Source organism: Takifugu flavidus, chromosome 2 (assembly GCF_003711565.1).
Source record: "Takifugu flavidus isolate HTHZ2018 chromosome 2, ASM371156v2, whole genome shotgun sequence".
NCBI lineage: Eukaryota > Metazoa > Chordata > Actinopteri > Tetraodontiformes > Tetraodontidae > Takifugu > Takifugu flavidus.
In genome coordinates this window covers 16,633,159-16,659,146 of record NC_079521.1, presented here as the reverse complement: position 1 = coordinate 16,659,146, position 25,988 = coordinate 16,633,159, and the positions used below count along the sequence as shown (strand labels likewise).

General features: G+C 47.0%; 1 protein-coding gene across 1 annotated transcript; it reads left to right on the top strand.

The window, feature by feature from the left end:
• On the top strand, positions 1-23,379 carry lmo1 (LIM domain only 1). The gene is made up of 4 exons (XM_057025060.1): positions 1-944; positions 13,703-13,916; positions 20,542-20,667; positions 22,561-23,379. Exons 1-4 carry the CDS (start codon positions 923-925, stop codon positions 22,664-22,666), a joined length of 468 nt encoding a protein of 155 aa, XP_056881040.1. The 5' UTR covers positions 1-922; the 3' UTR covers positions 22,667-23,379.
• Positions 23,380-25,988: the final 2,609 nt, after the last annotated feature.

The following is a 25,988-nucleotide window of genomic DNA, read 5'->3' as shown; positions in this document are numbered from 1 at the left end:
GCACTCTCTCTCTCTCTCTCCCTTTCACACGCACACACGGTGCGCGCACGCACACTTTCCCTTAACTGTGCTTTTGTGTTTTGTCAGAATTAATGAGAAAAGTTCCCTTGCCCTAGGGGTAATTAGTGTCCTTGGAGTTAAATAAGCTAATACTTAGACACCTCTGGCACAAGCAATTATGTTTGTGTATTGAATAATTGATTCAAAGAGGGGGGAAGGGCTGCTAATCAGATCTGAGCATAATGAATTGATTTAATTAACAGGGGAATCCGCGGCTCTCTGGAAACAGCGCGCATTTATTCAGCGGCGGCAGCGGCGAGCGCGGCACAACCTGGGAGCGCGGCGGCGGCGTGAGTTCGCTTTCAGCAGTTGTCAGATTCGGATCGGATTTGTTTGAATATAGTTGCCGATTCGGAGCAAATGAGCGCGACAGAGAGAGAATATTAAGAGCGCGGAGAGCTCGGCCGGTCAGTCGGAGCGTTCCAAGCGTCCGTGCGTGCGCGGTCAGAGGCAGGCGGCTCGACATTTATCCCGCTTTTCATTGTTTTGGCTCGGGGTTTTTCGTGCGCGTGTGTGTGGGGTTGCTTTTTTTTATATATATATTCGCATGGAATTCATCGGGAGCAGCCGCCGCTGCTTTTAGTCGCGTTGCTGCTCAGGTCGGACGGACGGATCTCGCCGCGTTCCGCCGCCGCGTTTCTCTGTGAATTATCTTAGATAGGGAAGAAGGAGAGACGGGGAGGGGAAGAAAGCGTGCAGACGGCGACTCGTCTTTCCAGGGTTCTGATTTATCGAGGCGTAGTCGAGGCAGCCGCGCGTTTCAAAGCCGTTTCCAGGAGCAGCTCTGAGCCAGAGCGAACGCTCCAGCCTCCTGGAGCCGAGGACGGATCGCCCGGGGAAGGACTCCTCGTTCCTCAGGACGATGGTGTTGGACAAGGAAGAGGGTGAGTATCCAAGCGGGTCGTGTGGTGTTCGAACCTGGGGTGCGACTGTGACGTTAAACACGCCAAACGCGTCGTCCGGACCGCGGGCACCGGCAGCCTGCCTCGACCCAGTTTGGTGGCAGCAGGTTCCGGGCTCCCCCACCCCCTGTTTCTTCTTTCAGAAGGAGCCCGAATCGTGCCCGCTCTCCGTGGCGTGAACTTGGGGTGCGCCAGCAGAAGCGGCGCGGCGCGGCGCGGCGCGGCGGAGTTTGGTGGATCTGGATCAGACGTGTCCGCAGCAGCTCTGCTGGGACTCGGACTTTGAGGAGAGTGCGCGGACGGCGCGGTGCACGCGTGTGGCTCCCCTTTCGGTGCAGCTTTGAGTGTTTTTCCCCCCTCTTCTTCTCTGCGCCTGCGAAGTTAGCGAGGCAGCCTTTGACTTCACCCCGGGATGGGAGATGACAGGGGAGTGCTTTCAACTTGATTGCAAATCATGGCCGGCGCGCCGCGCGCGTCCTTCCCTCACTTTCCACCCAAATAGGCCTTCTTTCTCCACTTATCTATTTCAATGTATTCAGGTTAATGGGTGAGGCAATCTAATTAATTTCAATTTAAATCAAATTCGCCTCTAATGAAGTCCCATTTTGGATTAGACCGCTGTGCAGATGTGCAGGACATTTATCACTTTATAGTCCTCAGTAATTATGCGTGCATGAATATATTTATGCAGTCAGAATATTCCAACATACAGCAGTACAGGCTCCGCTCTAATGAAGTTTCCCCTTCTCCTTTTTTTGACTCTTCTTTTGGGTCTTTTCTGCTTGTTTTGCTGGCTGACTGGACCACCTGCTGTCATGCACACTGAGCACCAGCACTAACATGCAGCACTTTGTCTCATCTCTCACACTACAGTGTAGTTGTGGCACCTTTTCAATTACCCAGGGTTCACTTGTTATTGATGGGTTGGTTTTTTTTAATGTTTTTCCATATCTGTCTGCAGAGCTTCCTTTCGTTTGTTCATCTAGAAAACCAATAAAAGATTGCAGCAGAGACATCCATTGGTCCGTCTGGCTGTAGCCACAGTGCACTGCAAATGCAGCTAAATTAACTCAACTGTAAATTGTCTCCTCTGGATGTCTGTCTGGCTCAAAGTTCTCCATATGATTCATGATTCAGATTGCTTTTAACAGTTATTGGCCGAGCAATATGGTAAATGTACAAGGTGATGCAAATGGCATTAGTGGGAAAGGATGCACAGGAGCATGTAATGCAGTCAATACTACATTAACTACTGATGCCCAATTACAGAAGCGGGGAGAGTGGCTTTTAGGAGCATTAGGACTTGCAGAAAAGCTGAGATCACCTGCTGCTCGATGCCTAAAAGCTTCACCCTTTATTTGCTGGTCCCGGCCAGCCAGCCAGCCAGCCAGCCCCAGCCTTCCGGCCGTGGTTTGTCAGCAGGGCTGCTCGTCTCTTTCACTGCGGAGCCTCTCAGCGTTTATGGCCCTGAAGTTATACGCCTGTCAGTTCAAACCTTCTTGTCTAATGCAACCACTTAGCAGCGGCGCGATTAAAAGCGTCGGGAGGGAGGTGTTGGGTCGGCGTCCGGGGCGACGGGGAGCATGCGTGCGCAACTTCCCTCCCGTTGCTGATCGATTCCCCGCAATGCCCCTGAGCGCGCGCGCGTGTGTTTTTACACTGCTAATGAATTCATATTTCAGAAAAACAGGCCACCTATTAATTAGACCGTCGGTGTTCCCGGCCTTTTGCTGGCGGCCTGCGAGCGCACGGGAAACCTACAGCCAGTTTGGAGGGAGGGCTGCAGGGTCTTTGAAAAGTCTGACGCCAAACTCGGCCGCCGGGGAACTCGGACGCTAACTGGTGTCAACGTGTAATTGATCACTCGAGTCTCACCTTGCTACTCCTGATGTCTGTGTGCGTCATTAACCTGCACACAGGTGGAGCCCCACGTGTGAGGACGACCTGGGGTGTAGGTTACAGCGTCCCGCGTCTACATCTGATTCCAGGCGTCGTCTGAAGGATCCAATTTATAGCTAATTCGGGGCAGCTCGGCCATGTTCTCTGTTCCTTCCCAGCAGCTGCAGGGACGGCGCCCAACGCACATTTAGATTTACTCAATATGCCGCACAAGCCTCCAAAGCCCCCGCTCTTACCCAGATATGTCTGTTTACCTTGACTTGGTAATTTAGGAGCCCGTAATCATCCTGTCCACTGAAATTTGTGCATTCATAAAGCATGTGATTGAAAAGCGCGGCTGCAGATGAACGCAGACTGCTGATTTGTCGGCTGCTGTAATAATACTTGGGCTCCAGGCTCCGATTTTTAGTTTGAAATAATATAAATTGCTTCATTCTTTATCGGCGTTACCATGGTAATACTGTCTTGTAGCAATGTTATATTGATTTAGAGAGTGGACAGTAATATTTCTTTTCTGTTATTTGGTTTCCAAGGGTTGATTTCTAATTTCCAGTTGGAGATTACTTTTATATGTTCTTTAAGTCTTTTCACTTTTCCAAAGGAATGCAATTTGCTTCCCCGTATTTGCTATTTTCACAGCTTATTGGTTTTCTCTTACTTCAAAATTAAACTTGCCCATTTCAAATATTGAAATTGCGTCTGTTTTTGTGCTCAGGGCCCTGAACAATATTACAAAGCCACTGCTGCGTTTGAAAAGACGGCCCTTTCTTTAATTGCAGTGATGTTATTACAGGTATCCACCTTTGCAGTCCTTTTCCCAATTTAGTCCTAAGCAGAACCTTACTGGTAAGTCTTTTGGTTTTGTTTTGATGTGCTTACCAGAATATTACGGCATCGAGTTTCCCCGAAACAAACGCAATAACAAGCGCTGCGCGTGGAATTTGTGATGCTGTGCTCTCAGCATCCACGTCATATCAAAGGTGAAGCTAAGCTAGGCTAAAGCGTAAACACAGAATCGCCTCTTGTTGAGTTTTTCCTCCTGAGTTACCTGCTTCTGCTCCTGCACGCATCAAGAGCTCCACCACACCTCCAGATTCTTATCCACCCCTGCTGTTTCATCTACGAGCGCTCCAGATTTGTATCTCGTTCTGTAATTTTAGTGGAAATCAAAGGGACTGATGTGAGACAAGAGCGGAGAAAGGAGGCCCGTGTTAGCGAGCGAGGCCGTCTGCCTTGGACGTAACGGGCTGCACTTGTTGGTGCGGCACAACAAACTTAATTATGCACTCCTGAGCTATAAGAGCATCTCTGTTATTGTTGCCGGGGGCCACGTGCTGGACATCTTTTCACAGGAAGATAATCCTGCTGCATGCTGGGAGTCTCCTGTGTTACGTTTATTTCATTTTCTTTTTAAAACAAAATGTCTTTCTGATGTCAAGATGTATTCGTGACATTTGGTGGAGTTGTGTGCAAGTTGAAAGCTGCAAATCCCATAAAACAACCCCCCCCCCCTTCCTAAAAAAAAGAAGAAAACTGACCCAGATGCAGACGTGCACACTTCTGTTAACATTTGTGTGCATAAAACGCATTTGGGGAACGGGAACGGCTTCTGTTGACTCCGCTGCTGTCAGAGGGAAGAAAGTATTCCTACTGCAACTTCTCTACAAACACACTTCCTGCTCAAGCCCATCAGTTTGTTTTCACGGTTATTTATTCACCTGTTTACATCTGCGCGCCGCTCTCCAGCTCTTTCTCTGCTATGTGGAAAATCTCTCCTCCTTTATTCTGTCTTCGTAGGCTCGGTGAGAAGACAGAAAAGATGAGAAAGCGGCACGCAGCGAAATTCTTGAGATGAGCAGATGTCAAACTGCAACGCAACCAACCATGAGGGGGGGGTTTTGGCAGCCGTTAAGTGTGAGGATGCTCAGAAAATGTCACAGAATAAACCGTCTTCTACTGCAGTCCCCAATAACATGTCACACTCTATAAAGCAACATTAGCGCTCGCGTAGCTGCGACGGTGGAATGCAGCAGCGGTGCCAGAGTCAATGCAACGCCTTAAATATTTAAATTACATAGTTTTACATGCAGTAACATGTGAGAGCGTAGAGAAAACTGTCTCTCAAATTCTCTACTCCAACGTATTCGGAGCCCTAATCCTCACTTTCAGCGTAAACACGCGCTAAATGCTAAATCACTCCGTAATCGTGTCAGTTGAAAGTTGCAGTATTTCAACCTACTCCTCTGCATATCTATGGTGACGGCAGGCTCTATACGTGCATGACAGTGAGGGCACTTTAGAAAATAATAGCTGCAACTCTATCATTTACATCTCGAGCAGTTCCTGGTAGGTGTGTCCTTTTCCATGTCACCGAGCTTATTGAACTGATATGCCAGGATAATAAACACTTTACTGACTGGTTTGATCCACACGGTTGATGACAAACCTGCAGGACGGCCGCTAAGTAGTACTTTGGTCAGAGCCTCTGTTGTGGGGGCTGTAAGGAGCAGCGTCGCCTCTAGGGGGTGCTAGTGATGCTTTGAGTCTGTAAAAACACCTTGAAAACACCGTTTTCTCCCCCCAATTTCACTTTTCTTTATTGCACCTGAGACAGTCGTAACTCCTTGAGATGTGAACGCTATTTTGTGAAGCTGTTTTTATGTAGAGTCACGTGCAACGCGCGCTTCGACTTCTCGTGACCTTTACCCGGCTACTTCCCAGCTCCGACAGAGGGCTGTAGCATTAGTGCGGATCGAAGACAAGAAGTAAAAAGCATACTCAGGCCTCCTGGAGACGAATAGGGAGGAACAATGTGAATTACCGTTTAAATAATTGCAGCCATCTTGATGCCGAAGAGAAAAAAAAAAAGAAACCCGGGCGCCGTTTCTTAAATAATAGCCAATCTGCTGAGAAGTAATCACTTATTGGATGACCTTCAGTTAACTGAGTCGTAAATAACTAATTAAAGTCTCAGAATGGGGAGTGCAGATTTTCTCCCACTCGGTCGGTCGATGGTTTCGGGTCGGGATTGTCAGCTTTGTGATTAAACCGAGATGCGCGTGCGGATCCGCCTTTGTCACGTGACTCTAACGGGTTTACAAAGCAGTCAGGCGCATTTTGGGCGAAGACCGGCTCCCCGAATGCACTTAATGAAGCCCGGCTCATTATTTACCCCATCAGGTGTGAGAGCTGAGTGACATTAGAAGCATGTGCTGCCAAATAACTGCCCCCTGTGGAGAATTTGCATTATTCAAGATTAAGGAGCCTCACACGGCGCTCCGCGGCGTGGCACTCCTCCTTCCCCTCTATTTTCGACTCGCCGAGGACCTTGAATGGCGCACCTGTCTCCTGGCATATCCTTTGAAATATTAAGTGTGCGGTAATTGCTGGGGAGTGGGGAGAATTTTGTACAGTCAGTTCCTGACCTCATGAGTGACACAAACTTTCGAGGGCTACATTTATTCTTCTCCAAATGCATTTTTAATGGTGGACTGAAAGTGTTTGTGCATTATTCGGTTCCGGATGGAAGCAAGTGGCCATGACAGGTCTAATGGCTTTTTATTATTATTATTATTTTCATATATATATTTATATTTGAAAGCAATCATAAAGTGGCACTTAAGATTACCTTGTCCATCAACACTAAAAGTCTACTTTGTGTGAACAGGGAGATTTATGTTGATGGATCTTACACCAAACTAAAAGGCTTGAAAGGGAATAACCACGTATAGAGTGTGCACTTTTATGACAAACGGGGAAATGATGGGTTTTAGGAATTCACGGCCTTACATAGGAAGTGCCCGAAAAGCAACAATCGTGCATTTGATTGGCTAAATGCATTAGCGGACCTTCCCGTCCTCGGGTGTATTTAATGCCTTCAGGGGTTTATTTGGAGCAGCGCGATGCTATAAAAGTTTGTGTCATTTCCGCTCCTCCCCATTCATCTTTTAGCCCGACTCTCATTTACTTGCCCCACCTCCAGCCCCCTCCCTGCCACTGACAGCTCGGCCCCGCAGAGCTCCCTCTCCCAGCCAGCTACCAAGAATTGGAACAAGTCGCTTTCTGTAATAATTTGGAAACTCTGCCAGTTTCATGTCTTTATAAAAAAAAAAAAAAGCAGCGATGAATTTAATTAGAAAGCTGTTGCATATCTCTGTGATACATTTCTTTTAATTAACCCCATGTGAATAAATTAAAAATAATAGGGGGCTGAAAAGTGTGGAAAAACACCCTAATGAAGTTTTCCGTTAATTGGGATGGAGACTGCTGCCAAACCACAGAGTAGAGACGACCAGGAGCTAACAATGCCTTCTGTAAGCTGCAGAAAAAAGAACCCAGGGCCTTCGTGCTGACTTCAAGTGTAAGAAATGCACCTCTGACGTGATGGAAATGACCGTGAGATGGGAGAAAAGGCAGTCCTGTTCCAGGCCGCTCTGCTGAGACTCCCCATGCCGCGCTTGAAGCCGGGCCAGTGTTATTGCAGCCCTAATGCGGCTGACTCATTTGGAGCGGATCAGGAGTAATTATGGTCGAGAAAGTGGCTGCCGACCGTGGGGGTCAGGACACTTGTAACATGTGAAAAGAGCAATTATTCCAGTAGACAAAACCTTCCCTTATCGTGGGCAGTGCCAGGGTCAAAGCCAGGGACGCCCAGGCTCTGTTTCACTGGGCCTTATTAGCCGTAGCAAGCTGCAAAGTTTGAGCGAGTGCATCTTGTTAATGAACGGTCCCCTCCCCGTCCACACTGGCCCTGTCTGCTCTCACTCCCACTTACTGTGGGTGTTAATTATGTCATAATCATAGCATGCACGCAGTCCCAGAATTCACCTCACTGACAGCATTCATACACAACCATCTGGAACTCCAGCAGCACGTACAGTAACACACAAGGTTTTTACAGCAAACTCAGAGGAAAAACACCCCAAATTAATTGTACTTTTGGCAGCATATGTTGAGTGTGTGTTTAGGTCTCTGTCTGCACGTGTGTGTGTGTGCGCGTGTGTGTGTGTGTGTTCTGGCATAATCTTTTAGCTTTTGCGCACACTTGAGCCAAGCATTGGTTAACTCAGAGAGAATCAGCGCTCTTTATTTTGCTTATCGCTCTGAATTCACTCATCAGTCCGCTTTCATTTGGCACGTGCACGCCTCCCGATATTATAACCAGATGTCGCACAGTTTTGTCTCGGAAAAAAAAAGAGAGAGAAGGAAACACATGTATGTATGGGCTTAATTAGAGCAATGACGGAAGCTGAATGAAAGGGACTGATTCACAGACTCAATACGGAGACATCTGCATGAGATCCCCATTAATCCTACAGGACTTTGGATTAAGGACAAAGTTCGTTAGAGCTGCGGCCTTTAAGTTTCACACTGAAAACATAAAACAGAGAGCTTCACATGAGAGAACTTTAGAAATACATTTTAAAAAAAAAAAACCCAAAACACATTATGGTCTTTTTATTGCCAGACCACTAACTGCATTAATCATGCTGGGGTCCAGAAGAACCTTTGCATCATAAAGCAATTAAGGCTGAACCCAAAGGTCTTAGCTAGCATTACTTATTAGCCTGATGGCTCCAGGCTACCAGCAGGTGTTCACAAGCAAACGGAGAAAGTCTACTTACAGCTTTACATGGTTTATTTTATGGGTGTTGGTGACCCAGTCAAGGATAGAAGACGGATGGAGGGAGGGACGGGGGGTGATACACTAAAGACGAGGGCGTGTCATTTGACCTGGACCTATGTAATAGGGACAAGAGAGAATAATATAACAGCATTACTTGCCACAAAGTCCAGAGTATAGGAGCATTCCAGCTTCAGGTGGCAAAAACTCTGGACTTTTCTTTTCCCATTTGGAAGACAGGCCTTGTTTTACATGCGAGCACATGTATTATTCAGGACTATTCCAAGGAGAAGCGTGATCCTTTATAGTTCTGCTGTATACTGTTGTCCTGTGCTGTTGCTGAAAGCCACCCAGCCAAATTTGGATGTCATTTTTAAGACGTATTTGGATTTCAAAGAAAAAACCTGGATTTGTGTTGGTGCCTCAGCTCTTTGTCAACCCCTACCACACAGCTCGTATTGCAGTCTGCAATTTGTGCACCTGGAAATGAATTTCCACTAATCGCTATTAGAATTTTGTATTTTTGGGTTCACGTGGTGAATCTCTCTTGAATTTATCCACCGGTGACCTACACACACAGCTGGTGTTTAAAGCATCACATGCTTCCATTTCAGAGGACACTTTAGGCCAGATCAGGAGCGTCTGGCCCAGTTCGCCACCCAGTCTGGGGCTGCGGTGGCGCTTTGATGCCGAGGCATCGGTCCAATGCCGCCATTTGCCCGACAAATGCTGTTTTTTTAATCACTTTTATGCCGTCTGAAGGAGAGTCAAGGTGCCGTGAATGCAGCTGTGTACTCTGGACACGCCAACTTTCCTCAGCTGGAAAAAACTGTGGTCGACACATGGCCTCAAGTTACCGCCGCTGCTTGTTTATCAAGCGTAGAGTGTCATTATTTCTGTGCTTTTTTCTTCTTACATTGGCACTTACCAGTGCTCAGTTTCACAACCAACGGACATATTTATTTTCTATCAGTCTGATCGGATCAGCCGCCTCGATGGTGATGATTCTACCCAGACTCCTGAAATTCAGCCCTTCGTTAAAAGTATGCTCCAAATGATTAACTCCGACGTGCAGCTGTTGGTGGGTTCCTCACAGGCTATTAGCGTCTGGTTGATGTCTTGTGCAAGATTGCTTTTGGTTGAACTGATGACGGAAATGTACTTTCAGTGCATCTCCCATCACCTCAGCGTATATCTAATTTCCCTGAGCATCACCGGTCTGTGTGTTCATCACACTGGTGGCTAACAATCCCTTATTTGCTGCAGCTGGGAGCTGGAATTATAGGGGGCCCCTGAGAGGAGGCCCACCCAGACTCGGCTCTACCCTCCATAAAAAGCCCCCCCCCCCCCCCCCCCCCCCACCGTGTGTCTTGGAGGCTGGATGAGTCTCATCAAGATCCTTTAGCTCCCCGTGAAGCAGCAAAGCCCACACCGCCCCATCAGTGCTTTTAATTGATCAGAAGACATTTAAGGAGGAGGAAAAAAACCCCCAACTGTCTCTGTCGCTGCTGCCATTAGGGATGTGAGAGCAGCTGTTCCACTGGAATCAGGTGTAGCCGAGCGTAGTTATCGGGAATTTGTGGAACAGTGTCCTCACAACGCTGCTGAAACCATTGATGACGCCTTCTTTCTATCCATTTTTTATACCATATTGTGTTAGTATGCTGTGGGACTGTTAGCCAAGCGGATCACCCCCGACTTCAGAGTTTAACACATGAATATTTAATTTTTTTAGATGTTCACAGACAGAACAAGCAATTGATTATCCCAGAAATTAAGGGCCGATCATACATTAAGCAATGATCCTGCCGTGTGGGGATTATGTAGTGATTAAAAATAATGAAACTGCTCTTTTCTTTTTTTTACCAAGACCTTAATTATATATCAAAAAAGGTTTGAGACCGATGCTAGCCTTTGAAAGCCTGAAAAGATAGAGGTTTAATGGGGTAAGATTGATGGGATGCTATCTCTATAATGGAAAATACATGCTCTGATGGACTGCTCGGGCTAAGAGAAACTAACTGTACATATTCTTGAAAGATACAATCTCAAAGAAAGTAGATGGATGAAAGAAGGGTGAGATGACAGGCCTTTAGACACAGCGTTAATGGCAAATTAAATTCCCTCTTAGGAAGGATACTTGGCAGGGAAGTGCTGTCTCTCCACTTTGAGGGGTAAAATGCATCCCTTGTTGGAGAATGAATCGTGCCGGTGAGACATGCTTTTGGTGACATCAAATGACACTGGAAGGTCAGTGGCACTTGTATCTGTTAAATGGATTGGATTAAGTGGAGGCTGCCTCCTAGTCCACCGCTTCCTTTCATAATGCAGCTTTTCTTTGTGGGAGGCGGAAAGCATGGGAGGCTCTGTTGTATGCCGCAGCTTCACACAGCACCAGGAGTGGGGACAGGTGCAAGAGAATGTCTGGCGGCATTAAGGGAATTGAAAAGACATTTACTTTACAAGCGGCTTCTTCTTCCCCCGTCACGTTGCTTTGTTTAGGAGGTAGGTTCGAACCGGCGCTTGCTCCACTGCCATTAAAAGCTGTTTTCAAGAGGCCGTTTTGGAGACATCAAACGGGTTTGAAGGAATGCGACGGCTTTTGAGCGTGCGCGCTGGCAGATGTAGAGCGTTCTCCTGGTGCAACATACTTCTCATACATACCTGGACGTAAGAACAAAAACATGAATATGAGATGAACTGCTAACGCAGGCGGGGGGGGGGGGGGGCAGCGAGGCTTTGAAGAAGCAGAGAAAGGTGCATCCAACAGGGGAAGCGTGCAGCAACTCTCAGGTAGGTTAAGTGTTGGCCTTTTCAAACATGCGTAAAACACACACGTGATGCATGTTTAAAGAATGTGCAGCGCTTGTTGTCAGCCAATTAGGAGCGGTTCTCTGGAGGTGGAGCGACGACCTTTTTGTATAATTAGTTCTCTTATTTAAAGCAAAGATTTTGAGTAGAATGACTAATTAGGTGTCATAAAAGGCAAATTAAAGATTTTTGTGATCCCAGGGGGAATTGCAGTAACTCTTTTCTTTTCTTTACACAAGATCTAAAGTGTGTGCGTTCTCTCTCTCTCACACACACACACACACACACACCTCATTAAGACTGTGTTTTTAGTTCTCCAGACGTCTGTCAGCCGAGCACTGTTGGCGTACCTGCAGAGAGCTCCCCTAACAAGCCATGAAATGCAGGTAGAAGGGTCCGCCCTCGGCCAGCGTGGCTCAAATGTGAAGCTTTTTAGCTTCATTTACACTGAACACTGGTATTTATAGCAGGTTTGTGATCCTAATGTGCCAACTTCAAGGGAGCTTTGGAGGTGAGGAAGCTGGAGGCCACACAGTGGCACACCTCTCTTTTGCCAGCTGTGGTTTAAAAAGGGACGTCCCCGCAAATTTGAGGGCTTAAAATCTGACCACTGTATCATCTTGTTTCTCTTGTGATCGTCCATCAATGACAGAATAGTTCCATCGTCTTCACAGAGGGTTGGGGGTTCTACTCCACGCGCTCATAATATACGCAGGCTTCACAGAAATACACCATCAAAAAATATGTATGACCACTTTATCCCGCTTGGGAAGTTATAATTTGATACTGAGAGTTAAATAGTTGTCTGGAGGGCAAAACAGTATCGATGTAAGCTGTCCACAGGCTAGCAAAGTGATAAAAAAGTTGTTTAAGCGAAGAACCGAGAGAGAACGATTTTCGGTCGAGCTGGATGCCCAATCAGATGAGCCTGACTGGACTGTTGCTGTACTCAAGTAGGCTAGCTAAACAAATATCAGCATCTTAACATGTCCAGAGGAGTGTAAACACCACGCTGGGTGGCTCTCGGAGCAACATTTAGCATTAATGCTGCAGCACCTGTTTTATATGGATCACAAAAGTCGGATCTTGGTTTGATCCATGACCGACCCGATTTAACACCTTCAACGCGGTCCGGGCGAACATCAGCCCTGACCTCTGAGATTCTAATTTTGTTTTTCCACTTCTCTTTTCCGCCACAAGGTAATTATAAAAAACCTGATCTGCTCCAGACAAAACACTCCGTGCACATGGAAACACTGCAGTGACATTATCGGAATAATGGGTTTTATAGACGCTCTCATACAGAATGCTGGTCCGGCCCCCCTCCGTGAGGCAGAATGTCCTGCCTTTTTTTTGCGAGGGAGCGAGTGTGAGGGAGAAATGTGTTTTGAAAGTAGAGTGGCAAGTGGCGTCCACTGTGTGTTCTTTTAGGCGGATCAATAGCTCAGTGTGTGAGAGAGTGTCTTAAGAGCTGTTGTCTTGTGCTTTCAGCTGTGGCAGACCTGTTAGTGCTACAGAGGGGAGCTGTGTGCCCCTGCCTCGGTACCACCAGTGGCCTGAGGGGGGCTTTTAGTCCAAACACAAATGTCAGCCACACATAGACTATTAGTGTTTAGTGCAGTTATTAAATGGACTTTATTTGTCCTTTAGGAGGCTAAAAGGCATGCTTAAAGGGGACATGCGTGACAGCAGGGCAATTTGTGAGTTTAGCAACATCGGCTCGCTCTGTGCGGACGTGCGGCCACAGATAAGTGTAAAAGGAGGAAAAGCTGTAATACTCTGAGTGGGGTGTGTGTTTGTGGTTTGTGCGCGCAAATGCATGTCCGGCCCTGCCTGTGTGTGTGCGAGACACGCAGCATGAGTGTATGCTAAAAGGCACTTAGGCCATAACATATCTCACTGGGGTCTGTTAGCAATGTTTTTGTGGTCAGATGCTTTTAAAAAGGTTAATGTTAATCTATACCAAACAAAGCCCACGAGGAGCTTTTATAGCTGCGGACAGTTGAAATGGGCTCTGATGAAATGGTAGGTAACCAAGGTGCACGGCTGGCTGTAAATACCAGAGTAAGTAAAATAAACAGGGTGTCTTTTGGCAGCGACACGCGCTACACGGCCGCTCTTCTGACAGCAGCTGGAAGTGATCATGAAACTTGTGTATGACAGCGCTGGAACAAGTAAGTCAGGGCTGTGTAGTGCGATGTGACCCGGGCGCCTATCTACATGGAAGAGTGTTTTCTTTAATGCATATGAAGCAGGGAGGCAGCGTGCTGTGGCCGCGAGCGAGACCGGGCTGAGATGCAAGAAGAAGCAGCGGGCTTATCAAAAAAAAAAAAAGACCAACATGAAAAGTCACTCGTGTTCCTGGGCCGTAAATCATGCATGGCTGTTTGTCTCCTTATCACTCCAGGTGTGCCGATGCTCTCTGTCCAGCCCAAAGGGAAGCAGAAGGGGTGTGCCGGCTGCAATCGCAAGATTAAAGACCGCTACCTGCTCAAGGCCCTGGACAAATACTGGCATGAGGACTGTCTGAAATGCGCCTGCTGCGACTGCCGTCTGGGGGAGGTGGGCTCCACCCTTTACACAAAAGCCAACCTCATCCTGTGTCGCAGGGACTACCTGAGGCAAGAAAGACACACACCTCGCTGCACGCCTGACACACACAAACGCCGCGTCATTTCCAGAGCCGCGTCGCGTCGAAGGGTCAAAGGTTTCCGAGTCGCGGGTTAAACAGAATATACAGTAGGTGTGAAGTCGGACCGGTTGAGAGGACAAAGTGTGATATTATCTTAGCGTTAGCTCCATTTTCCTTCCTCTTGATGCTTGTTGTGTCAGCATACCAGAAGCAGATGCACTTTTTTCTGCTCTCCTAGCAGTTTTGCATTAGCGTCCTCTGTTATCCTCTTGATCTCTGTTCCGCCGCTCTGGGTTTTTTTTTCTCCTTTTTGTATCGATTACGCAATAATTAGTTTGCGTTGTTAAGCAAGAGTCCAGACGCAACGCTGCAGCTTCCTCGCGCTTTCGGAGCGGTCGGCAGCTTTCAGGTGCAGATTACAGCCACCGTCTGAGTCGGTGTGAATCAGAATGGTCGATTACATTCCACTAATGAGGCCATCTTAGGGGTTTTTTTCTTCTTATTTTAATGACTGAGGTGCATAATCCGGCTATTATCCATTATAATCCAACTGACTATTTTCACGGTTAATTAACAAATGTATGTAAACTACTGCATCTCGCTTGAGGTCATTCCGTGGAGCTGGATATCAGCAGAACTCCAGGTCGGGAGCGTTCTGCCGGCCAATCGCAGGACAGGATCTCTGCTTGAGGCTGTTGTACGGTGAAACTTCTATTATTCTGTTCAGCCTCATTTATTTAGCAGCGATCTTGGGCAAAGATCTGGTGACGTGTACAGTCGTTGGTCTATTATCAGCTCTGTAAACTCTGCTCTGATGTCTTTGACGTCTTTATGTCAACAACGTGCAGTTTGGGATCTGTTTGTGTGAACAAAGCAGAGTTTCAGATGATGCCCCGATGCACCGAGGCTGCAGGCTGGATTGTTGTCTCCTCAGTGTCTTTGGCTCTGTAACCCCCCCCCCCCCCACCCCTTCCCCTCTCAGTTGTCCCTGCCATCTGCTTGTTAAATTAAACATGACCATTTCCTGGGTGTTAAGTCACATTCCCAATGAGATCCTCCCATTTATATGAGAGGAAATCCCCCCGGGGCCGACTTAGGGATGCCAGTGCCCAAGGCCCCCCTCCCAGAACTCCCTGCCCCCGTTCCTTTCTCCATTTCCCTTCTAGTTATTTGCCCCTTTCACATTCTAACTGATACTCCTCACTTTATTGCCACCTGCTGGGTGTGCAATGTTTTATTTTTAAAAGCAAATTGAAGCACTGGCCATAAATTAGCATCTGCGCCAAGGCGCTCTCAATTAATTTGGCTTTCCTCTGGTTTCGGTGGCGATCTCGCCATGACATCTTACTAGAACCAGTGCTCCTCCTCTGACCTGGAAGGAGCCCGCAGCTCACTTGAAAAGCGCTTAGAGATGTTACGTTGAGATGGGCCATTACCATCCATCAGTTGCTAGCCAGCGCTAATGCTTTTAAGATGCGGTGAGAGGTCCACTAAGACCTAATGCTGCCCCCAGAAGGGGGAGATGAGGTAATAATAAATGGGCAAATGACCAGGAGAAGAAAAAAAATGATGAAGTTGAGAGTCTCACTTGATAAAATACATCTGCTGAAAGGGCTGTAACCCCAACCCCCCCAAGTCATTAGAACCCAAGAGGCTCAGAGGAAAGAGCGAATCTTCCTCTCACTTTAGACCATCGAGATGCAGAGGCCAAAGAACGGAAGGAAAATGTGAGAATCTAAAGTTAGGACTCCTGAAATAAGAAGGAAGAGAGCTTTCTGCACTCCTCAGTTGCCCTGGATTGCCTAATGAAATCCATCCCACTCTCCTGATCTCCTGCCTGCGACCAATGCAGATCACTTAATGGCCAGAAATGCTTGAAATGAATTCCATTATGGAACAAATTAAAAACCTCGCCTTGCGTATAGAAAGGAGGAAGTTTGAGAGACTATTTCAAAGTAGGCGATGCGGCCTCCGTTCAGCGCCAGCTCCTTTTCATTCCTCGCTCTGTGTAGTCAGATGAAGCCTCCCTCTCACCTGCAGTAATGAAGTTAAATCTGTGCACTGAATTAGCCGCCCACGCTTCATTAAAAACAAGCGGGTGGATCAAACACAGTTTGGTTATTTCCCAGGGTTTGGACCCCTGCCATGCTCACATTAATTATTATAGGAGCTCCATCTGTGATTGTCCTTCAGTGGCATTAGCAACTTATTGAATCTACGCACGCTTTCCAAACTAACACACAGACACGCATGCACGCACCTGCGTGCACATTTCAACGCACGCATACCTGGAGCGGCGTCCTCTGATGCCCTCCAAACCGCTGCACCCCCACAAAGTTGTTTCTAACACCCCGACAATCATCAATTGCCCCTCTCTGAAGACTGAAGAGAGAGCGGAGGGGTTTTTTTTAGTAACGTTGGCACATTTTTCTTTAAAATAGATTAATTAGGCGTTTGCCTGATGTCTAGAGTCCACGATCATGTGCCGGCACCGGGACTGACAATTTAGTAATGGTGTGATCATCAGGACTCGAAGCTTGAAATCATTTAATCTTCTATTTCATATATTAGAGAGGACATAATAGTCATCCACTTATCAAAATGGGGTATAATTAACTGTAAGAGGAAAACGTTTTCAAGATAATGAACATTATAAGTCATCCACAAACCGGTGAAATAGAAGGGTGCAGATGATAGCTCTGTCTGGATGTGACTGTTTTTCAAATCTCTCCTCTTCTTTTACATGGTCGGGAGGTAAAACAATCCCTTTCCTGCTGAACAGAACCCCTCTTTTTCTGGGAAGAATAGATCTGAAAAGAGCAGTTTAAACTCCGCACGAAAATCCCACACAACCGTGGGGCTGGGGGTGGGGTCAGAACATGCAATGCATGCATTAATAGCTCTGCGTTTAATGAAATCTGGCAACCCCTCGCGCGGCTTGCAGAGTCTCAAAGAGCTCATGGGAGAGGTAGAAAACTTCAAGAGCCGCGGCCCAATCTGAGAGAAGCAGCAAGGAGAGGCACACAATGCACCGAGCTATCGTGGGTTTGAAGTTAGAAAAGCAGCGAGGAGAAAAAAACCGAACTAAAGAAGGCCATCTTTTCTCTAAAGACCTATTGTAATAACTCAATAACAGCAGAAGGAGAGCCAAGGTTGTTTTATATTCACACTATTCAACCCTGCTCCCATCAGCCCACATCAACACATAAAGCTGCACATTTTATCTACTAAATAGGAGCTCTATTACGGAGAACCAAGCATGATCACCGCAGAATGAGAATCTACGAATTATTGATTTAGTCTTTGTTGAAAAGAGCTTCCCCGAGCTTCAGGTCCCTGTTGTCATTAAGGGGTTTAGTTTCTTTTAGCTTCCCAAATGCACCTTTCCTTTCTCACGCATGCTAATAAATGAATATAACAGACTTTTGATTGGACAAAACAAGACATTAGTGTCATATTTAGCCCCGTGAAACCGAATGTTGCCGTGTTAAAACAGTCGGCCGATGGAGCCCGACGCGGCGATGCGCCTTAAAAGACATTTTCACCTCTCCGCAGTCTTATTTTTAAACCTCAATCCCATTTTGCTTGCAGAGAATCCCGAGTTATTTAATCCAAATGACGGGGGAAATTGAAGTGCATGAGCCACTGCTCCCCTACAATGCAGAGCATGTGTCAGAACAATACTTGAGAACCGTGCAGAAAATAGTCTTTTCAGACAACAAAGACTTCTGTTAATGAAATGAATTCATAATTCCCTAAAGGTAATCCACAGTGTATGTTCTTTGAAGGTTTTGTTTCACTGCTGTGTAGCATATCAAATAGATGGAAGGGATGAAAGCAGAAACAGGTGCATTAACTGATAAATAACAAACAGAAATGGGTAATTATAAACCATCTGAATCTGAACCGTAGTGCAGGCACAATAAGGTGTTCTCCCCACTTTGCCTATCTGGCAGCGTCTGTATAACCTGAGCTAAAAGTTGGATGATCCTTTTATACAGCTGACATCAGATCCCTTCACCTTTTCTGTCTGGATCAGAATTTAGTGTCAAAGAACTCACTGCTCCTCCACTTCAGCTGCTACTCGTGGAAGCGCAGCGGTGGAGGCTCAACTCTGGTTGTTTTTAGGCTTCAGAGGAGCGGGGAGAGAAGAGCTGTAATGTGTTTCAACAGTTCTCTCATGCTGCAATCTCCTCTCGGCTCAAGGAGTCCAATTAAGTCATATGTTGATGCTATATTATAACCCAGATACATCAGTGTTTGGCCAAGAAGTGTGACAGCGTGTGCAGCAACATTCGTGCAATAGCTTTTACACACTTAAGCTCCGACGCTGTGTTATAAAGGAAATGGAAGACAGGGTGACGGTGGTCAACAATGTAGCGTGTAGCTTAGAGCTAACATTTAAAATGTTCAAGCTCAAATGGGCTTTAACCACAACGTACCCGGATATTGGTTCAGTCTTTTAACTGGCTTTCAATGTCTCGTTTAGCGTTGTCAAAAATATTGATCTGAAGGGTAAATAAATGCTTTAGGTCTTGTTACGACGCATCCCAACGTGGTTGACAGCTCCATTGATTTAGAAGGAGTGAATCTATGGTATGTGAAAGAAAAAACACATCTCCAAATGGGGTCAGGTTAAATAAAAAGGAGAGCTGCCCCTACCCTGCACTCAGTGTGTGTTTTCCTGTCTTCTGACCAGAAAGCTACAGGCCTCATGTGAGAGTTAAACCTGTACATCAGTGGAAGCTCTAATCGGACTCTGATATTGTTTCGTGTTCGATTTAGAATGAGGCTCTCGTCTTCACAGCCCGGACGCGTGAAGTGAGCACCATGTTCAGGGCCCAGCAGGGCGTGTTGGAGATGGGTTAGAGTATTCTTACCAGCGGTTACAGGTGTGTGCACGTCAGCCTCTGTGAGTGATCAAGGCTCTCTGCGGTCCTTTATATCCTACATTTCCTGGGGGAGAGAAACGGGCATCAGCGTGAGACCATTACCTCCAGTGAAGAGCTGAGACGTGGTCAGACCCAGAGGGGGACTGGTTATAATGCACAAAAGGGAAAGCAAGTTTTATGATATGGCATTCAAAAATTAAGTAAAATGGCCACCTGTCAAGCTGCAGGTGCCCTCTCTGATTCAGCATATGACCACCAACGCTGAAGAATTTGGTTCAAACCCAAGAAATGTGGAATCAGGCCTGTTTATATGCAACTGTGTGTGTCCATACGTCCACACAGATATGAAACCCAGTTATCCGTTGGGGCCAAGTATGAAAAATCTCCATTGAGGAATCAAAAAAAACAACCAGGAAGAAGAAGCAAAGACGAAAATGCCTTTGGTGGCGGCTTTTGCCAGCGCAGAGAAGTTAAGCATAATCGGGGCTGCCAGCGCGTGTTGGAAGGCTGACTGTACGGAATGTAATGGAAACAGGGATAACTTCAGAGGCACTGATGTGTGTTCTATTTCTGGATCAATACCGAATGTGTGAGAATTCTCTGTTTGGAAAAAGGATTTCTTTTTTCTAAAGACCTCTGTGAGAAGCTAAACAACAGATTTGTGTTGTCGAGTGTTGGGTGGGTGGCAGGCGTGTACTGTAGGAGACGGAGGCACATTTACTGAAACAGTAACCAGTTGTAACAATGTCTCGGTTTAACGCCTTGTGAATCCCTCTTGTGGAACATAACAAGCTTTCTCCCTACCGTTTCGGTCTCTCCTGCTCCTGTGGGGCAGTGTCTGCTTATTAGAGGCAAGCCTGCTGGATAGACCCATTCTTTAACAAGGTAAAAGCAACTGAGTGGGGGGGGGGGGCACAAACGGAAGGTCCAATATCAACAGGGTGACATGGAGTTTGCTGGAAAAGCATCTCTATCCCTCTATTGCAAAGCTGTGAAATGGTCCTTTTCATCCAGGAGGAAATACAACACAGGAGCTAATAAACAGGAATGTAAATTGAAGCAGGAGGCATCTGCACCAGTCCTGGCTCGTTCTCTTCCATCTCCATCATTTGGTTTCTCTGTAATAAGTCTAAAGCAGCATCTGGATGGTGCTCTGTGAAACATTTAGTCTCCTCTTCAAGGTTACATCTGCCATCACTGTCTCGGTCTCCCCGCTAAATGAAAGGCAAAGATGGAGAAAGAGAGAAGAGCCGGAGCCAAAAAAATCAACTCTTGAAGTCGGCACTACAAAGGCTGCTTAACACAAAGGCTATATAACATAACGTGGCGTGCGAAAGTCTGCCTGGTTTTGTTGGGAGACAGACTCATTAGGCATTTTTGTCCTGAAAGATGAAAACGTTCAGCGGCTGTATGCTTTACTTTAGATCTTTTCTGCAACTTCGGAGCGGCAAATGTTCTGAAATGCGAGATTAAAACCATGTGATCATTTTAATTAGATCATTAGCAGAGAGCCGAGATGCGTGTTTGTCTCTCTCATTAACAAAAACACCACGCGGCTGCCAAGGCAGATTTGTAGATTGCCTTCAACCGATTTGAATTTTGCCTCTTTCCCTCTTTCCCATCCACCCTTTTTCCCTGCTATTCTTGTGTTCCGTCTGCTGTTTTATTGCATCAATGTAAAGGGAAGGTGGGCTAATCTCTGCCGCTGCTTCTGTCTTTCAGGCTCTTTGGTACAACGGGGAACTGTGCAGCCTGCAGTAAACTGATCCCAGCCTTTGAAATGGTGATGAGAGCCAGAGATAATGTTTACCATTTGGACTGTTTTGCCTGTCAGCTTTGTAACCAGAGGTAAGAATGGGAATCACAAACCACTGTGTTAGATCAAAAAAGTGCAGCAGTGCAGTTTTTTTTTTCACTCTTTCTGTGTTATTAGTTGATTCAACTAAGCATTAAACGAGCCTCTAAAAGAAGCTGTAGCTTCCTGGAAAACTACACCACAAGTTTGTTCACATCTGCTGCTAGCTCTGGAAATCTTTTAAACCACGGGGATACAGAGGTATCTCATTCTCATGTGCAGGGAGGTTTATGAGCAGGGAAAGAACTCATTCAGATGGCAGACGTACATACTTTAGGTGTGCGATGACATTTCTATTACGACAGAATAATGCAGGTTAGAATAGTAGGGTAAAGAAAATGTCCAAATATTTTTACTTTTTTCCATTAATATAGTCTATAATGGTACCACTCCGGGAGCAGAAAGTCCTTTCCATGCTTGTCAGGGGTGCTGTGACCCTGTTCCCCCACACAGCACAAGCCTATTAACCTTCTGCAGGCCAGATTCAGTTACCATAGTGAACACCTGCTGTAAGGGAATTATGACTGCAGCCTCTCCTCTTAGCTGGCAGTCCTGAAGCCAGCTCTCATCTGGCACACTATTGCCATGGCTGTTTAACCAGCCTGCCTCATTACTGAAGCCAAGTTATGGTTGATTATGGTCTTATCTGCACTCTTCAGTTATATTATGGAGCCGTCTCCGCCACAGTATGTGACAAACAAACGGCAGCACAGACGAGGACGTGGTTCAGCACGAGGGACGAGACCTCGTTTCCTCTGAAGACGCTGTCCTACAGTCAGGACGTGACGTTGTGACATTCCAGAAAGTTGTTTTTTAAGCTGCAACGGCACCTTTTGGCCGGTGTATTGCATGTTTGTTTAATGAATATAGGGACTTGTGCACAGTGGGATGCAGAAATCAACTGTGCACAGCTCCCTCCGTTAATTAAACCAACACGCGATAAACCAATCAAGGGAGGCTGCTGTCATTACCTGTACAGCTGCACCCATGGTGCAAATATGGACGGTACCGGGACAGAATTAGCAAAGCTACGTGCACCTCTCGTGCCCAGAGTCTCGCCAAATTTAGGATGACCCACATTTTATCTGCACAACTGTACAAACATGCATCAGATCAAGTTGGAAAAGAACTCAAATCGTCTGTTGCCGTTTTAATTAAATATATTACCACGATTAATGTGATTATAAAATATTAGGAAATAAGCAGCTGGTAAGCAGCAAGTTAAACATCCTCATGGCTGATCTCAGAAATCGGTCTCAGAAAGCAGATTATCAAACTCGGAAATTAGTGATTTCAATGGGCTCATTTACATGAAAGAGGTGGAGGGAACTGAAATCCCTTCACACAAATCCATGAAGATGTTCTTTCTGCAGAATCCTGCTTATAAACACCACCTTAAAAAACATCAATGTGAAAATGCAACACCTTGAAAAGGGAGGACAACAGCGCCACCTACGTCACGCAAGTGACGGGGCGGCGTCTGGTGTGGAACGGCTAATGCCGGGGCGAACTCGGCCCTCTTGTGGTGCCAGCACCTTTTTTGCCAGGCCACAGGGAGCTGACCTGACTTTCATTGGGCGCCAGCTTGTTTGCTTTGAAATGATCGGGTTTAATCTGCTTTCATTTGAAGCCACGTATTTATGAGGACCATCAAAAACACGCTTTGAATCACGGTGCGCTGTGTAAAACATCCCCAGCGGAGTTACCCCTGATCATAAATGCAGGGATTTTCTCTGCCAGAGTAGCCACTAAACACACACACACACACACACACACACACACACACACACACACACACACACACACACACCACACACACACACACACACACACACACACACCGTTTTGCATTAACACTAATCGTCTCTGTTTTTCTCTGTCCACAGGTTTTGCGTTGGGGACAAGTTTTTCCTAAAGAACAACATGATTTTGTGTCAAATGGACTATGAGGAGGGCCAGCTGAACGGGAGCTTCGAGACGCAGGTTCAATAGTGGGAATCTGGTGGCAGCAACAGTCGGCTCCACACTTTACACACCAGATGGATGTTCTGCTGCACTTGGAAAAAGACAAGCGTCTGTCTGCTTGCCTGCAATACTTTTTAAGACCCCTTTATCGGTCCCTAAGGACTCTACTGTAAATGTCCATCTTTTTGGCCCCGCCCCTGCGCCCCCCTGACTCCCCCATCCCCCCCCCCAACCCAACCCAACCCAACCCCAACACTGAGCAGTTACAAAAATTTTGATGTACAGTTGTGCCTGCTTAGCTGAGCACTGTATTGCTTGTATGTTTTGTGAAATTTGTTTCTGGTTTGTTTGATTCTCCTTTCAGAAAAGGTTCATTGGAGGGTATGTACAGTCTGTTTTCTCTGTATATATAAACTGGAACATTTATTTTATGAAATGTAATGCAATTTTATTACTAGTGTGAATTAAAGATTCTTAAATGTTCATAGTGAGGGTTCTTTTTGTTGGTTTCTCTCTCTCTTGCACCAAAGCCAAAGTTGTTGGAGGAGTTGGGCCCACGTGTCCACATCATCAAAAACAGTCAGACTTGCAAGAGAAGACACTTTTGTCTGAGTCCTTCTTCGAAATGCGATGCAACAAAGTGTTTTTTATTCATTTTACAGCCACATGATGGAATTAGAACTGCTGTCAAAAATGGACTTCATATTTTATTTGGAATAAAAGAATGCTTCTCCAACCTGTGTTGTTGTGAACGTGCAGGTTTCATGAGAGCGAGCGAGCTGCTCGCCGCCACCCGGCCCGTGTTAATTGCCACCCCGTCCTGAGGTCCAACGGGTCTGGAAATGAAATGCAACGGCAAATAAACTAGAAAGAAAAGGCTCACCGAGCTTGAGCTCGTACGAACTCGTCGGCGACGGTTGAAAGAACCCGACCGTTGGTGGAGACACCGAACACTCGGGACCACGATTCATGTCAAAGACTTTAGGAGTAGAAATAATAAAGCAAACATTTCACTTGGTGAACCATTTCCACAACCAGTGACCCACTTGCTGTCGGACTTAGATGCTAAAAAAATGCAACATTAGACTGAAGCTCCAACTATTCACTCCGGATGATGCTAATGAATCATTAAATAAATAAAAGAGGGTCAAAGTGATGCAAAACTACAGTAAAACTATTGGGAAGATCAGCGCATGCTGAATTTCTCACTCCTGCTTCAAACATTCCCGCTAATTAATTTCTCGTTATCAATGCGTGTTTTTGATGATCCGTTTTCTGCTGATCCAGTTAGGATTAAAGATTAATAACCGGCTTCCTCCAGGTCTTTGTAGTTGTGAGTGGCTTCCCCCGAGAGGCCCGGCTTCCTCCCACAGCCCATAGACATGCAAGTTATGTTAATAGCGAGTTAATGCGCATGTGATTGGTTGTTTGTCTCGATGCATCGGCAACCTGTCGAGCACGCGCCGCCTCTCACCCGTGTCCGTCGGGAAAGGCTAAATCCACCTCGCGGCTCAGCAGCGCACACGCAGATAATGGATCCCATTGAAGCACCTATCGTACAAGTTAAAACCATCATTCTCTGATATGGCTTTTTCTTCTTTTTTTTCCCCGGAACGGAACAGAGACCTTAGCGGGAAACAAATGAGAAGCGCGTCTATAAATTAACAAATAGATCTTATCCATTTGATTTGAGGTCAGGTTGAGGAACAGATGCATCATCCCGGACAGCGGTCTTTATTTTTACTCAGGGAAAAAAAATGACATCATACGTTATCAGACCTCCAGAATGGCTGAACTCTGCAAACCCAGAAGACCCAATTTGTCATTTTACATCACCGGCTTTGATTTAGTGTAATGTTACAGAGTGTCTGGAAAATAGTATCTCTCATCACTCAGCCGCCAGTGGAATGTAAGATTCAAAGATTGTCAAGGACTAAAATCTCCCTGGCATGTTTTACAGTAGCTTTGTCGCAAAAGCCATTGATATCAAACCCCTCCCTGGGCTGCCACCTTATCGTGGTGGAGGGGTTTGCGTGTCCCAATGATCCCAGGAGCTCCGTTGTCTGGGGCTATATGCCCCTGGTAGGGCCACCCATGGCAAACAGGTCCTAGGTGAGGGACCAGACAAAGCGTAGCCCAGGACCCCCTAATGATGCTAACAACTTTGGTACCAAGTTTCCCTTGCCCGGATGCGGGTCACCGGGGCCCCCTCCTGGAGCCAGGCCTGGGGGTGGGGCACGTTGGCGAGCGCCTGGTGGCCGGACCTCTGCCCATGGAGTCCGGCCGGGCGCAGCCCGAAGAGGCAACATGGAACCCCCTTCCCGTGGGCTCACCACCTGCAGGAGGGGCCAAGGGGGTCGGGTGCATTGTGTTTTGGGTAGCAGCCGGAGGCAGGGACCTTGGCGGTCTGATTCCCGGCTGCACAAACTGGCTCTAGGGACATGGAATGTCACCTCTCTGGTGGGAAAGGAGCCTGAGTTGGTGCGCGAGGTTGAGAAGTTCCGACTAGATATAGTTGGCCTCACCTCGACGCACGGCAAGGGCTCTGGAACCAGTCTTCTTGAGAGGGGTTGGACTCTCTACCACTCTGGAGTTGCCGATGGCGAGAGGCGACGGGCAGGGGTGGCAATTCTGGTTGCTCCCCAGCTCAGTGCCTGTGTATTGGAGTTTACCCCGGTGGATGAGAGGGTAGCCTCCCTTCGCCTTCGGGTGGGGGGACGGATCCTGACTGTTGTTTGTGCCTATGGTCCAAACAGCAGTTCAGCGTATCCACCCTTTTTGGAGTCCTTAGAGGGAGTGCTGGAGAGTGCCCCTTCTGGGGGCTCCCTCGTCCTCCTGGGTGACTTCAATGCTCACGTTGGCAATGACAGTGTGACCTGGAGAGGTGTGATTGGGAAGAACGGCCCCCCTGATCTGAACCCGAGTGGTGTTTTGTTATTGGACTTCTGTGCTCGTCTCAGATTGTCCATAACGAACACCTTGTTCAGACATAAAGGCGTCCACATGTGCACTTGGCACCAGGACGCCTTAGGCCGCAGATCGATGATCGACTTTGTGATCGTGTCATCGGATTTGCGGCCGCATGTTCTGGACACTCGGGTGAAGAGAGGGGCGGAGCTGTCAACTGATCACCACCTGGTGGTGAGTTGGCTCCGATGGTGGGGAAGGATGCCGGACAGACCTGGCAGGCCCAAACGTGTTGTGAGGGTCTGCTGGGAACGCCTGGCAGAGTCCCCTGTCAGAAGAAGCTTCAACTCACGCCTCCGGGAGAGCTTTGACCATGTCCCGGGGGAGGCGGGGGACATTGAGTCCGAGTGGACCGTGTTCCGTGCCTCCATTGTTGAGGCAG